General features: G+C 43.8%; 1 protein-coding gene across 3 annotated transcripts; it reads left to right on the top strand.

Moving 5' to 3' along the window:
- The first annotated feature begins 4,985 nt into the window (after positions 1-4,985).
- syt19 (synaptotagmin XIX) lies at positions 4,986-15,874 on the top strand. 3 transcript variants are annotated; one of them, XM_056282289.1, is made up of 8 exons: positions 4,986-5,180; positions 10,889-10,959; positions 12,063-12,182; positions 12,859-13,044; positions 13,488-13,637; positions 14,036-14,155; positions 14,690-14,795; positions 14,921-15,874. In XM_056282289.1, exons 1-8 carry the CDS (start codon positions 4,988-4,990, stop codon positions 15,226-15,228), a joined length of 1,254 nt encoding a protein of 417 aa, XP_056138264.1. In that variant the 5' UTR covers positions 4,986-4,987; the 3' UTR covers positions 15,229-15,874. The 3 variants fall into 3 exon arrangements, with proteins under 3 accessions (XP_056138264.1, XP_056138265.1, XP_056138263.1); XM_056282290.1 differs by having other exon boundaries at positions 12,856-13,044; positions 13,530-13,637; XM_056282288.1 differs by having other exon boundaries at positions 12,856-13,044.
- Positions 15,875-16,169: the final 295 nt, after the last annotated feature.

Here is a 16,169-nt window from a genome sequence, read left to right as displayed (position 1 = left end):
TATCCTGCTCTCAGGGTCGCGGGGATGCTGGAGCCTACTCCAGCAGTCATTGGGCGGCAGGCAGGGAGACACCCTGGACAGGCCGTCAGTCTATCATAGGGCCCACACACACACATTCATCATTCATACCTAGGGACAATTTAGCCAATTCACCCGACTTACATGTCTTTGGACTGTGGGAGGAAACTGGAGCCCCTGGAGGAAACTCACACAAACAAATGTAGCGGGCATAAGCTACACCTTGTAGGGGTAGTAGTAGTATTTATTTACCTTAAAAAATTAGGTTAATGAAGGGATCTGGGTCCCCATTCCCAATGCAATTAGTCTCGGTACCTACGTGCGTAAGTATGCGGCTGCCTATCCTGCTGAACAGAGGGGTTAGTACGTTACACCCTATAAGATATCGTGGGGTGGGCTTCACGCCAAGGTATCTGACACGGCGGCCCCTGACGTGTAGAGTGTATGCTGTGCTATGGGTCCAACTCAGCATAACCCTCCCTCTCCAGAACCAACAGGACAGTTGAGATGCCCCTACTCCAAGGTATGTACACAACTCCAAAATACTTATAAACCCTCGGGTAAGTATTGTAATAAGCCCTAAACTCCAAACACATTAAAGATGAATCAATAGGCAACAACAGTTTAGTATTAATTGAATTTAATACTATAGGATGACAATAGCAAAAAAATAAAATGCAAAAAAGCAGAGTTTGGCTTTCTTTGTATACACTATCTCTTGGTATACAGAACATCAACACAACCTCAAATGGGAAACTCACTCTAAATGTTGAGTATCAAAACCAATGAATGTTCAAACATAAACAGTTCAGTTCGTTTCTTTAACACAGTCTAGTAATGAGCAATAACGAAACTGACACAAATACCAGACTGATGGATCCTGGGCACACGAGATGAGCCGCTGGAGAGACGCCTATATGGCAGGGCAAACCACGTGACGTGCGTGTAGTCTACGTGACTCACTGTAGAAGATAGATGGCGTCAACAGCAATGCAAAGCGTTGAGTGTTCACACTACTCTTGAAATAACTTTCACTCAGACAAGCAAGCTTCCGTCACAAAACTAAAACACACGACTGTCCTCCGAGTCCTTTTCTCAGCATCCAACAGTTCGTCTGAACACGCGCTGTCCCAGTACCGAGAACTAACGAGCCACTCCGACCAGTGAGCTAGCTAGCTTCACTGACAAGTAGGCTAACGTTAGTACTATAAGCTTACCCAGTACGGTACTAAGCTAGTGCTGGAGAGAGTCCAATCACTAAACACTACTGTCTGTCTAGAATCCTCTTCGTGCCTCATACACACTACAACAATGACAAATGTTCCTCCGAAACTCACGGCACCGACGAAGCACTGACTCCCACCCCCCCAGTCCGTGGCCATTTCCAACAGTCCACTGCTAGTCGGGGGAATTCATGCTAGCTGGTGGTCACTCGCAGCCTCCAAGCAGGACACCTTCTCCGGCGCACCCCAGGAAACACGAATTCGTCCCAAAGGATTCTTGTAGACGGTAACACATCCACTCCACGTACAGTACGTGTCTGTCTGTCTCTCTCTAGATTTCGTATTTTTTTCTATTAGAAAAACAATTTGTTCGGATATCCACACACAGCCTCCAAGCTCTCGCACACCGCCTCTCTTTTTCTCCCCCCCCCTTCCCCAGTGTGTTAGAGAGCCTCACTCTGATTGGCTACAATGGAGGAGGCTTGCCTGATACTAACCCAATCATATACGACGACTATACTCCGAATAGTCGCATACCCTACACAAACAATATTCAGAACATGACACATTTTTAAAAGAACAAGGTCTGAACATGATCGTAAATCCCACAATTCCTTGCGCCCCCCCCCGCGCGTAGTATCGTCATCAGTCCCGCGACCGTCTTCCCCGACCGCTACAATAATTTCCAACACGAATGAAGGGGAATGATTGCTCTGCTGGTTGACTTTCAGTCACAAAGTAATGGTAAGAAAACATAGCTCAGCCACGGGAAATATTTTATTGTAGCTACTGGGATGATTTCCAGCTGTAACTCTTTAAATTGTATTTTTATGGTGGACTTTTAACATTGGACACCATGACACTTCCGCGTCGCGGCGAGGTGAATAATTTTTGGTTCTTCCCGTTCTCCTGTGCCGAGGTCAGCAGTGGATGATTTGCTGGCTTGCCAAATACGATCGACTACTCGTTTACTTTCAAGACTCGCACCCGAATACGTAATGTTTTAATTCCGACTGTCGCTGCCTGAGCCGATGTGAGTCGCGCATGCGCACGGTTGACTCCGATTGGGCAGCGACGGAAAGCAGCGTTGGTCGAGCGAGCTACGCGGTGAATGAGGAGAGGGAGAGACGATCGCGTGAACCATAGGCGTTTCTAGCCCATTTTTGGGGGTGCTGCAGCACCCCTAAATTGAACCCAGCACCCCTAAAATTGAAGAGATTTTTTATTTTTTACTGTATGTCCATGTTTAATAAGCTGAAGAAATGTCAAAACAATATCCAGTATATGGTTTAAACGTAATATTTTAACAACAAAAATACAGCACCCCCCATGCTTCGAAAATGGTTTGATCCACCCCCCCAAATTTATCTTGCCTGGCCGGCCAGCACTCTGGGTGCTCAGCACCCCTAAAGCTCTGATCCTAGAATCGCCCCTGGCGTGAACAAACGTTTTTTGAAGGATTTTAATCACTGCAACCATTAGAGGTGCTTCGTCATAAAGTACCAACTGCACAGTTAGTACTGTATGACGTACCCAGATGGCAAAGAATCTTTGGTCCAAATATGGCCCACATCTACAGTTATCTTATGGACCACATTTGGCCTTGAATGACGGCGTTGACTCAGGGTGAGTGTGGCTGCCTCAACTTTGCCACACTTGGGCCACATCTGGCCCATATAGTATGTGCTGTAACCCAAGTCAAGACCGGTTCATTACATCTGGGTCATGTCTGGCCCACACAACACTTGCTGTAACCCAAGTCAGGCCCGGTTTATGACATTTGGACACGTCTGGCCCACACCATAGTTGCCAGTGCTGTAACTGAGCCGTTCCAAAAGTGCCCCAGATTAGGCCCAAATGTGTCTACTATCTGGGTAGGTCCAGTAGTTTGCAAGATTAGCCACAGTGTGACCAAACGCACAATCCCCTCCAGGCTACCTATCACCTTGCAGAGATGGATTGACATGGGATAATGCCCTCTATTAAAACAAATATTGGCACACCTTCCTCCTATCGTTTGTGACGAGTCTGGGGAAAATGTTTCAGTTGACCAGATTCTGTTAAATTCGTTCAAATCGGGTTGGATACACTGGTATATGTCATATATCTGATATACATCTGGTATACGTCATAGTATATGTAAATGTTATCATAAGTCGTGAAGGAGGAAGAGAGAGGAAAGATGTTGGGGCAGGACCTGTCATTTCATTCTCATCCGACCAGTTTGCCCAGTGTGTAGGCTCAGTCAGGTGCAGGTGTGTGTGAGGTAGGCGGAAACTGAGAGAAAGACGGAAACTGAGAGAAAGACTGACAGACGAAGTGGATGTTTGCCTGCCAAAGCAACAGGTAACAGTGGGGCGGAAGAAACAGTTTTATGAGATATTTTGATATAGCATTTAAAGGCTGGTTTCCGATCGCAGCATGTCGTTTCATCCCCCACACAAAACAGACTACTGATGAATGGAAATTTGCTTTCTAGAGGTAAAGTTTATTTGGAATGAATTCGTGTGTAAAGAATGTTACGCTCAATATAGGAAAGATTAACTATCCACTTAACATCATTTTCAAACTTATTTCCCACAGCAAATAAATTGATATGCAATGTGTTGTATTTCAGCTTCGATTATACAATTCTGTGATATACAATATAAATTCTAAGTTGGTATACATGTTAAAAATATGCCATTGTAATATGCACTGTCACTATAACTAATCAATGAGTTACCCAAGTATTTGACAGTATTTTGCAACCTGCTCTTTTTGTAGCACTGTTATTTCACATATGAACTAATCTAAAGGCATTCGTTTCAATTCTTAATACAATGTGTCCATGTTCATACAATTATATGTATTTAGAAGTACTTGTAAGTATATGTAAGAATAGGAAAGTACATATTTCATTCTATAAGCTTCATTTTTACCTTCTTTCGATGTCTACTTTCATGTTCATATTATTTTAATTTTCACCATTTTTTTTTTTTGGACACGTCCCTGCAGCAGCTACATCTCCACAGGGCTCATGGAAACTCATCTGATTTGATATGATCAAGTCAAATGATTGTCTTGTTTACTCCTTTACTACTGGTTTTTCTTTTTCTTTTCTAATAGGCAGGCTATATGGCATCTCGGTGAATGTCCCCTTTCGAAATCCAACTTATTTTGCATAAATGGTGGCAGGATAAGAGCTATATTTGACTTTACTGTTTTTGATAGGCAAGCATGTCCTCCAGGCTGAGCCATATATAATAGATATCCCCCCCAATGTGGTTTACTTTAGCTGTAGTAGAAGCAGAATTGCTGTATTTGCCAGGTACATTTTCACACATACCCATAATTAGCCTACTGTGTTTCATCCATCCTATTAGGAGCATTAGGCTGCCAGTTTTCCTGCACTCAGGGACCAGCTCCAGATGTAAAGCCAGTGTCTAGGTCAAGGGCAATAGCAGGAGTATGCTTCTAACATGCATGTTTTTACTTTATAACGCAACTGTTGCTGCAAGGTCCTCAGGTTGTACAGTGCAAATACGGTATATAAGTTAAATATATACCGTATATACTTAACTTTTTCACTTTTCCATACCCTGTCTGCTTGTTGGCATATTTACATCGCTGTGTTGTTTAAGTTCATGTTATTTAAGTGGGTCACTTCCCGGTTCTCCAGTGTGATTCTGCTGCAGTACAACTCCCCCATCTGGCCCATCTCTGTTGTTACACAGATATGTGAGGATTCATGGAGGTGGGGGGTCATGTTGATGCCGATGGACTTCATCGTCCCTCAGCAGCTGTCTGCCTCTTCCGGGTTTCTGAGGATGCCCTTCTCAGACCAAGTCAAGTACAGCATTCTCAGCATCTCTGTGGCTTTCGTTCTGCTGGCCCTGGGTATCCTACTGTGGCAGGTGATCAGATGGTGCAGACAGTCACAAAGTATACAACATACCGGTGAGTACCAAGGCATACAATAAAATAGTACAGGATTGTATTTTTCAGTTTTAATGGTTTTTGGTTGAAAGCTGAAATCTGGGATTTTTCTGAATCTGGACCATGGGTTCAGGTTATATAATACTATCTGGCATTTCTACCATAGTTGAAGACATTCTCCATATCACTGTTCAGCTTAGGACGAACACCGGTTCAGCAGCAAACACAGGAAAAAGGATTGAAACACGATGATGTGGCAATGCTTCTGTTAGACCAGTGGTACTCAGACCATGCCTCGCATGTGGGTCTGCCTAGGAGGCTGCACATCCACAGACTGACAGGCAAAACGTTTTTATTAGGTAGATTATTTCTTTTCCATATTTCCCATTACATCGACTTGGGTGCTGCGCAAAAGTCATATAATGGCAGGGAAAACACTGGTTTTTCTGTCCGTGTGTATATCTGTCAGCCGCTAATCTGGCATACTATTACTGGGCCTGGCAGCCTAATAATTTGTGTGTACAGTTATGACTGTATGATCAAGGACATCTCGTGGTTGCGGTGATTCAAAACCTTTGAAAAACCTGTTTCCTGCCACAATTGAGTGCTAACACCTCAGCAAGTGCAAGCATCGGAGAAGGGGAAATACGCCTGGCGGGGATCTGCACTATGAGTGTATTCTTCAAGTTTGATATAGTTCGTAATACATTAGATTACTTGTGTTAGCTTTACTACGAGGATGCCATTTTAACAAGGGTGGGAACTGTTTACTGCTAAGCTGGCGGCACACAAGTGGCAGTCGCTTTGGCACCTCGTTTGTAGTTCGTGCTGCCAGAGGGAGGGACAGATCAGGGAAATCACAGATTTCAGCTTTAATCACACTTACATTGGTTATATCATTAGATTATATAGTCTCAGATGAGCTATGTTCAACTGCTATATCAATATGTGTTCAGTTAGGTTCTGTGGCAACAAAAGTTTGACCCCATAGGCCTCAAATGTATTACAGCTAGGATGAACCAATTCAAACCTGATTTGAAACTCTGTTGAGACCATCTCAGTGGTGAGAATACGACATGACTTGCATGTGTATCTGCGCTCTCTCCGTGCATGCATTTATGACTAAATACAAATTATTTAACAAAAATTGAACCTGAAGACTGAGGTTTCTTCCATAATAGAATAGAGTAGAATAGAATAGAATAGAATACTAGGCAGTGTTGTAGTACTCGAGTCCAGGACTCGGACTCGAGTTCGACTCGAGTCCTGATTTTCATGACTCGTGACTCGACTTGGACTTGAGCACTGATGACTCGGACTTGGACTCGGACTCGCGAATTTACTGCATTCGGACTCGGAAGTTGGAGACCCGGACTCTGACTTTTTAATTGATAAAGGCTGTTTTTGTTAGATTTTTTTTAATAATAGGCCCTATTAAAATATATTGATAGCTATATTAGTACTGTAACATTATTCAATTCCGTGTAAGGACAGGCACGTGTGTTCCACCTACATGCGGATTCACGTGGCGTGCATACCGTCATGTTCAGTAGCGCGAAGATGCCGAAAGAGACGCCCCGAATTGTGCGCTTTGCTTACACAGATTTTACAACAAATTCCAGCAAGATCACTGCTAGATGTTCGATATGTAAACGAACCATTGAGGAGAAGACCGGGACAACCTCAAACTTCAACAGACATCTGTCAAGGATGCATCCAGAAAAGTAAGTGATACGCAGTCAGTTGATGATATGGTTGGTGATCAGTTACCGTTAGCTAGCTAGCTATCTAGCTACGGTAACAATAGCCTCTGAAGTAACTCAACCACTGGTCCAAGATGTTCGGTTAGGTCGTGTGGCGGGTATATCATGTCACTAGAACCAAGTGAGATTGTATAAGTAAGTTAAGTAACGTTACTGTTAGAGTGCTAATGCAACATTGCACAGAAAAGTCACAGTACGGTTCGCTTTCGGTACGAGCGTGCCATCCATCTCACTAATGATGAGTTGGTAAGTAACACGCAGCGTCTTCGTGTTATAGGGAGATTAAAACTGATTTTTCCTATTTATCATTTAGCTAATTACCAAGTAGCATACACTTAACAGAAAAAAACACACCACTCTGAACTACCGTGTTAGCATTAATCTTAACTAGCAATAACAAATCCGCACATTGCAGGTCTCCACCATGAATATTCTCCACGTGCGGAGAAGGAAGAAGTCTAGCCTATATGCATTCACACATAATGTTGATAAAATGTGCACAACTTTACAATGCAAATAAAAATAATTGTAGGCTATTACTCGCCAAATGGACTAATTGAAGAAAGCTAATGTGGATGCCGCCATTGGTTTTCTTGAGAGCTGGAGACGGTACGAGATTTGACGGATGTGGCACCCCCCCCCCCCCCGATGTACCGAAAACTACCGAACCGTATCACGATTGGTGACACGGCATAGGCTACTGTAAATATGGGGATATTTTTCTTTGCATATATGCAGCATTGGGTGTGCCAAATTCTAAAAATAGACACGCGCGACGTAGCTTTTGAACAGTACTATGAACTGGCTCTGTCTTCTAACAAAGTCACACCCTCCCTGACCCATACAGAATAAACATACAGACTCACGGAGGATAGAGAGTTAAAGCTCAGCTAGGTAGCATGTAACATACTTAAATCAATAATTAAATGACTGGGTTTTGCTAATTAATCCCTGTCCTGTTTGTCTCATAAATTATGTATCTTTTCTCATACTTTTCATTTATCCAGCTAGCTTACATTAGTTAATCTACTAATATGGTAATGTTAGTTATATAGATAACTAAATATGTAACTTAACTGGATATGGTTCAAACAACTATGTGTATAATGTGTAACATTTGTATTGTTATTGCATATTGTTATAGCTATAACGTTACACATTTTTTGCTGTGAGAAAGATTACTTGAAACAGTTTGGCATCAGCAAGCTAAAGTGTGTATCCTATCTTCCCCTAGGTTTCAAGAATACCGTGCCTCCACTGCTTCAGATGTGATGCCAGCTGCTTCAGGTCAGAAGACTATCACATCATTTTTAAATGATGGACAGCAAAGGATGTACGACCTCAAACATCCACGTCAGAAGGCTATAAGTGATGCCCTTGTAAAAGATCTAATCATTAAGTGCTGCTTGCCACTCTCCATCGTTGACAACGAGGACTTCAAGCACTTCCTGCATGTCCTGGACCCTCAGTACCGGCCCATAGCAAGATCCACAATTTCCTCTGTGACCATTCCAGGAATGGTGGAAGTCAAGAAAGAACAGATAAAGAACCAGCTGGCAGAAGCATCGAGTGTTGCTGTTACCAGAGACATTTGGAGTGATCGAAAGATGCGGTCATTCCTTGGAGTGACAGCACACACAGTGGCAATGGATAAAAAAAACACGAACTCAGCCTTCAGTCATATCTTCTTTCCTGCAAAAGAGTGCATGGGAAACACTCAGGAGAGAAGATTGCAATGATGTTTGAATGCTGTGCTGAAGAATACCTGATTAAGGACAAGATCAACTTTGTCATAACTGACAATGCATCCAACATGAGAAAAGCTTTCCAGGCCAGCTTTCCCCTAGAGGATCCTTGTGATGCTGAAGCTCATGATCCCAGCACATTTGAGGAGGATGATGAAATATGGCAAGACCTGATGCCAGAAGATCAACAGACAGTCAATGACACTTTGGCTGAGAACTGTAAGATGCAGAGACTATCATGCTTCACACATTCACTGCAGTTGGTCATAAAAGATGGTCTGAAAGACACCAGTGGGCTGTCAAGCACCCTAGCAAAGCTATCCCGTGCAGCCAACCTCCTCCACAGTGGCACCTCGTTTAAAGACTGCTTTGAAGCGTGTTTTGGTGATGCAACAATTCCAACAGCGAATGCCACACGATGGAATTCCACTCTGAAGCAGGTGAAGGCTTATGTGCATTTAGACATGCAAAAGCTGTCCAGTGTGTTGGAATCAGAGGGGCACAAAAGCCTTATCTTATCCCCGTGAGAGTATGCTCAGCTTAAAGAACTGATCGAAGTTCTTGATCCGTTCTTAGAGGCAACCAACCTAACTCAGGGTGAGACTACTGTCACCGTCAGTGTGATTGTGCCCTGTGTCCTCACTCTGCGCTGTCACCTGCAGGAAATAAGAGGAAAAGCCAGATACTGTGGGCCTCTGGTGAGAGCTCTGGAGAGCTCCTTGAAAACAAGGTTTGCAGAGGTTTTCAGTGCAGTCAAGATACCAGGATGTGAGCCAGCTGAAGGAAGAGGCCCTACCAAATTTCCTTTCACCAATGCCTACTTCATAGCATCTGTGTTGGACCCAGCATTTGGCTTCCAGTGGCTAGAACATGATGTGCAGCTGGACAGTGACATCAGAGATGTGCTGAAGACTGAGATCAAAGGTGAGAAATGTTTTGATTAATGTTAGTTAAGTGATTAACTATTTGATTGTTGTGATGTTTATATCATTGAAGGTGCTACAATAAAGCACATAGACGTGTCATTTGTCATGAAGGCCTAGTCAATAACATATTTGTAATGAGTCCTCCATGCCCCCCTCTCATTTCAGAGTATATAAAGGCAGAGGGTGACAAGCAAGCGGTATCAACAGCAGATGCAGCGGAAGCAACAGGACCAGGGGAAGGTGAACTTTCAGAGTCTCCTCCTGAGAAGCAGTTGAGAATGTTCTCCCACTATAGGAGGATTCCCTCCTCCACCGAGAAGAAGCCGTCTGGCCAGGCTCAGTTGACTGCATACCTCAACTTGATTGCTGAGCAGGACTCTGACTCAGTCCCGTGCCTCAGGTTTTGGCAGCAAAACAAATCCAAATTCCCTACCCTCTATCAGATTGCCACACAGGTATTCTCTATCCCTGCCTCCAGTGCGCCCATTGAAAGGGTATTTAGTCATGGAGGCATTTTGATGAGGCCTCACCGTGCAAGGTTGAGTAGTTCCATGCTGTCAGATCTTATGTTTTTGAAATGCAACGTGTATGCTTAAAACTAGTGCCACCAGCCTTTTGTTCCTAACTATTCCTGAGAGACAATGTCTTTTGACTTGTTTTTATGAATGTATTGTATGCTGTGGAACTTACTTCTGTATACGGTTTCCACCATTTGCTAATATCATGCTATTTACAGCTATCAATGTGTTTTGAAGCACATCCAATGTTCAAAATGTCAAAGAAATTCAGACTGTTCTAAAAATGTGTGTGTGCGCGCATGCTTGCGCGTGCATGTGTGCGAGTGTGTGGGTGTGCATTTGTTTGGCTATCGTGTCACAAAGTAAATAAACTCCCTTTGTAATGGTGACAGATGTGTCATTTTTGTTTAATGTAGACCTTTTTTATTTGTATGTCAGATCTTTGACTGTGCCCGAGTGGATCACTGCAGCCATCTTGGAACTCGACTCAGACTCAACCTTGATGACTCGGACTCGGACTAGGGTAATAGGGACTCGACTCGGACTCAGGTAATGGGGACTCGACTCGGACTCGACTCGACTTTTCTTCGGTGACTCGGACTTGGACTCGGACTCGAACACTGGGGACTCGAGACTCGACTCGGACTCGAGGTTTAGTGACTCGACTACAACACTGATACTAGGATATGCACCTATACAGTATGCATGAAGACTTTCTTACAAAGAAAATGTTCACTGAATCCCCTGAGTTGATCTTGTATGTGAATCTCATTCCAGCAAATACTGGCCGGGTCTCCCGTCACAATTCCTTGACATCCGGGAACTACTCGGGAGCTCCAAGTACTAAAGTAAGCAGCTGGCAGAAATGAATTTGGCAGTCGAGCATGTGGTGTTAATGTGACAGTGCTTAAGCAGAATGTAATAGGTGGATCTGCACTTGCCCTGCACAGTGGATCATTCAACCCACATAAAAGCTGCAGCCCCTGCAGGTATACATTGGTCACCTTGGTCTTTTCTTTTTTCCCCCATTTTCTCCCTAATTGTACCCGGCCAATTACTCCACTCTTCTGAGTCATCCTGGTCACTGCTCTACCCTCTCTGCTGATCCGGGGAGGGCTGCAGACTACCACATGCCTCCTCCGATACATGTGGAGTCACCGGCCGTTTCTTTTCACCTGACTCGCCAGGGGGACGTAGTGCATGGGAGGATCACGCTATTCCCTCCAGTCGCCACCCCCCCACCCAAACAGGCGCCCTGACCGACCAGAGGAGGTGCTAGTGCAGCGACCAGGACACATACCCACATCTGGTTTCCCACCCGCAGACATGGCCAATTGTGTCTGTAGGGACACCCAACCAAGCCGGAGGTAACACAGGGATTTGAACTGGCGATCCCCATGTTGGTAGGCAATGGAATAGACTGCGATGCTACCCGGACACCCCTATTTTTATTTTCAGGGTAACAGTGTCAGTGAATTCAAAATACTTTAAAAACATATTGACGTGATCGCATCTCCGGCTGTATCAAAGCATATAACCCAAAGAAATGTCAGTGTGGCATAATCAATAAGTGACTACTCAGTTTCATGTTGTTGGGCCTTTCAGAAAGCCTGGTTACCAATGTGTGCCTTTACATTCAGGCTGGTAGAGTCCAAACACCGGGTGAAGTGTGTGTGTGTGTGTGTTTGTAAGTGAAATATAGGATGTAGGCAGGAGGCTCTGTGTTGGGAGAGCCGTGTGGATTCACGATTGTTTATACGAGGCAGAGTTGACACTTGTAGTCACAAGTCAAAGTCAAACAAACCAAGCATACCAGCTTGGTTTGTTTGATTTAATACATAGCATGATAAGCTGCTACCAGCATCATGGCCTGTTCGGGTCAATGGGGGAAAAAGAAAAAAAAACCGGATGGGGAGATGTCATGGGTCTGGTTGTGCATGTGCTCCCCCAGGTGGAGGATGTGGGCGTGGAGGCACGCAGGCTGAGTCGCTGGTTATCTCTGGGCTCCTTTCCCACTTCAGCAGCCACCCTGGCAGGAAGTGACCTGGAGGAACAGGCTGAACTTAAGACGGTAATAATCATTAAAATCCCTAATGATCTATGGAAGTCCTGTAACCCCGATTTACATACTGTTGTTCTTTTCTTCATTTTCTAATTGCAAATTGAAAGTTTGTGCGGTGCTTTAAAAATGCCATCCTAGAATGCATGAAACCCTTGCAAAACTCATTCTGTTAAATAGGGGGTGAGATAGAGGTAAATTTGAGTTTTTTTTAAGAATAAACTTAAATAATGAATAAATATATAATAGATAAATGTAAATAAATAAGTTCAATAATAAATAAGTAATTGCTATGTGAAATAAGTAAATAAATAAATTTGGGACATGTTTTTATTCTAACAACAGGGTCACTGCTTCATTAAAAAAAAAAAAAGCACAAAGCCAGTGACAGGATCCTTTTTTTTTCCCCTAGAAATTTGGTGGAGGATATTGTTTGCCAGCTCCCATTTTAATATAAGAGCAAAGCTGGACTAATATGATCAGTACTGACATCAGCACAAGCAAACATATCTAAACATTAAAGATGTATTGCAGTGAATATGAATTTGAATATGAATGTCTCTGCTGAAAACATAATTACAGAGGTTTTAATTGGTGAAATATCTTAATATCTTAGTTTTTGATATCTTAAACGAATCTATATTCATATCTAAAAAATAATATGGAGCTAAAATGTGACCTCCAGCAGGTCCATGGATGTCTTCATTTCTCGCTGTACTACGACCAGCTGCAGTCCCATCTGGTGGTCACAGTGCTGCAGGCTGAAGGACTTAAAGGGAGAAGCCAAAGCAACAGTCTCCATCCCTTCGTAAGACTGAGGCTGATGTCTGCAGGATCAAAAGAGGAGGAAATGGTGGCGTTTGTGAATGAGGAGGTAATTTTTGGCCAAGTTACCAGGATGGATGGATGAGTGGTTGGGTGGATGGGTGCCTATATAGTTCGTAGCTAGATAAATTCATAGTTAAACAAGTAGATAGATGGATAGATAGACAGGTCGATTCAGTTCAGCTGCCTGGGAGACTAATCATTTCAAATTTCACATTTATTGAAAGTAGATTACTGTGATGTAAACTTTAATAACTTTTCACTCATATTAATATACTTTACCTAGCAGTACACCTGTGATCCATTAATGAATATTAACATTACAAATCTAGAGTTGTAATTGGTTGGATCATACACTATATGTATAGTAGCTGGTTGTACAACATCACCACGAGGTTCTAAGTTAGCATTGTTAGAGTTTCTCATTTCAAAAAGAGGGCCTGCCCCGCTGTGCTGTGTAGCTCGTATGGATTACTGTTATGATCCTCCCAGGGTGAAGAAGGTTCGAGCCTCACTCTCTGGTCCGTGCTGCAGGAGTGGCGTACACGCATCGTGAAGGACAGCAGTAACCCTCTGTTTGGAGACCAGTTCAGCTACTGTCTGCTCCAGGAGGAACTGTCTCGAACCACCCTCAGGATGGAGGTACCACCGAGTGCAACATTAGCTCCACCTCTGCCATTAGAAAAAAAAACAAAAAACCCAAAGAAAACCCCATCTCAGACTGATTGCTGACAGACATTATCAGAGAAGGTACTTTCCCAGGAAGCACTGAAATGAGTCATAGATGCTCCCTGGTGGCACACACTGGCACACGCTGTCGATAATACATATACTGCTATGGTTAACTTGTTGAGAGGCAAACCAACTGCACAGGTTTGAAGTATACCACCATATTTTACATGAGGATGTTAGATGAACACCAACTATACTACTTTTATATACTTTTTTGTTGATGATGATGATGATATACTCACATGCTATATGTTTATCGAACATATAGATCATATGTACATAGTTGTTTTTTTCTGCCCGGGTTTTAGGTGAGAGACTTTGATAAGTTCTCCAGACACATGGTCCTTGGAGAGGTCAGGGTTCCTCTTCGGCAGCTCAAGCTCACATATCCTCTGGAGCTACAAGAAGACCTGCAGACACCTCAGAAGGTAGGACTCACACATGCACACACATCCATGCACATACACACACCCACACAAAGGTACACACTGGTAGTTTCCAGCCAACAGTGGCTCACAGAGACACAGACACGCACATAGTATTTAGAAAATCTCAACAGAGCATTGACCATGGTGTTATTAATGCCATGTGGTTGATGAGGGAAGTATATCCTGTGGCTTTCAGTCACTCTACTGACTCCTTCTCTCGTGGGCATAGAATGCTGCAGCGTGACGCTGTTGTGGTTCACAGATCCTGTAACCGTCTTTTAAGTTTTGAGGTTCTCTGTTTTGTTCTTTTGTTCATAATCCTTGTGTCTGTTTCTGGGTATCTTCTGTTTTTCCTGTAAATGAGGGTTTCGTGAACACGAAATTGCCCTTCGGGACACACATGCCTCATGTACGTTTCTTAGAAAGCATGTGCGCTGTGCATGTCAGCATTGATGCAATGCATACACCCATAAACACCCAGACTTTCCGGTATACATTTGACTTAGGTTTGCCCCCCCCCATCTCTCTCTTTAGGATCTGGTGGGGGAAGTACTTCTTTGCCTGAAATATCTTCCCACTTCCCAAAGGCTGGAGGTTGGAGTGCTGAAGCTCAGAACAGGGTTAACTGAGACCAGCTCAGGTCTGGGTAAATAACAGCTACAGATGTGCACACAGTTGCAAGCTATCAGACACGGCATATGCATGAATAACCCACCTGAAACTCTACCGTCATCTGCCTTCTCCAATGCTTGATGTCTTTCTCAGCCCTGTGTGCCAAGGTCAGTGTGCAGTGCAACCAGTGCAAGCGACGGCACCAGAAAACCTCTACAAAAGCCCGATGTCACGTGACTGTCTTCAATCAGGTCCTTGTGTTCCCCCTGCCTGAGTTCCCTCTTGAAGAGTGTATCATAACGGTCTCCGTGTATGAGAACCGCACCGCGAGAAGGTCGTCCAAGCATCTGATCGGCCAGCTGTCCGTGGGGAAGGGGAAGAGTTTTGAGGACCAACACTGGAGCCTGATGATGCGCTCAGTCCGCCAGCCTATTGCGAAGTGGCATGGGCTGTTTACCTGAGGGACACCTCAGACTAGAACAGAATCTATCTCGTTCATAGCCATGTATTAATCATCACGAAAAGGTTTCTTTTAGTTGTGCATTACAGGAGGTTGACTAAAGTGATGTTACCAGGCGGTGATAACCGGCTTGACTTGAACTCTCAGTGATGAACGTGAGAGAGAAACAATACTAACAATTAGCTGATTAAGTAGACACCTATATGCATCAACAGGCGGACAGACCAAAATGTTGATTATTATTTGGTCCGTCATCTGGCATTGAGCATTTTATATTGATCTGACTAGGAGATATTTCCAAAGATATTGCCAGTAAGTTGAGTACAGTGATATAGGTGAAGGAGACTTCAGTCTGTTGACTGCCTCAAGGCAGTGGTGTGGATGTTGGCAGGACGTCTCCCACACTGAGGGAAATTATTCTGAGATTATGGAACCCAAACTTCACAAATGAGGGTAATTCACCTTTACCCTAACTCGCCTAAGTCACCCCCCCACACACACACACAATTGGACTTTGAAGACGAACAATATTGTTGTCCAAAATCATGTACATTTAATTTGCAATGTCTGAGTTTTGTGTAGCATACAGTTTGATGTATTACATAACCTGCTGCATTATCATAATGGTATGACTCGTAATATTAAAAAGGTACAATATGTAAGTTTGTTTTTTTACCCCCCCCCCCCCCCCCCCCATTGTACTTGGCCAAGTACCCCACTCTTCGAAGCCGTCCCGGTCGCTGCTCCACCCCCTTTTGCCGATCCGGGGAGGGCTGCAAACTACCACAAACCATCTGACCAGGACAGACATTGTTTTGCACACAAACACAGGGAGAGCATCCACCAGCGAGCAACAGATAATGCTAAAACAGCTGATCAGGGTGTAACTTTGGCATGGAATGTGCTGGGATATGAGATGTTTTCTTTTTTTCTGAATCTCAA

The sequence above is a fragment of the Lampris incognitus genome, chromosome 6 (assembly GCF_029633865.1).
Source record: "Lampris incognitus isolate fLamInc1 chromosome 6, fLamInc1.hap2, whole genome shotgun sequence".
In the NCBI taxonomy this organism is placed as follows: Eukaryota; Metazoa; Chordata; class Actinopteri; order Lampriformes; family Lampridae; genus Lampris; species Lampris incognitus.
The sequence above is the reverse complement of the archived record's forward strand: the minus strand, read 5'-3'. Positions and strand labels throughout refer to the sequence as shown.

Excerpts from the sequence above, each read along its gene's own strand:
- syt19 (XM_056282288.1), top strand. The coding sequence starts at position 4,988 with ATGTTGATGCCGATGGACTTCATCGTCCCTCAGCAGCTGTCTGCCTCT. Across the intron at positions 5,181-10,888 it reads ACAAAGTATACAACATACCG|CAAATACTGGCCGGGTCTCC; the intron begins GTGAGTACCAAG and ends ATCTCATTCCAG. Across the intron at positions 12,183-12,855 it reads AACAGGCTGAACTTAAGACG|CAGGTCCATGGATGTCTTCA; the intron begins GTAATAATCATT and ends TGTGACCTCCAG.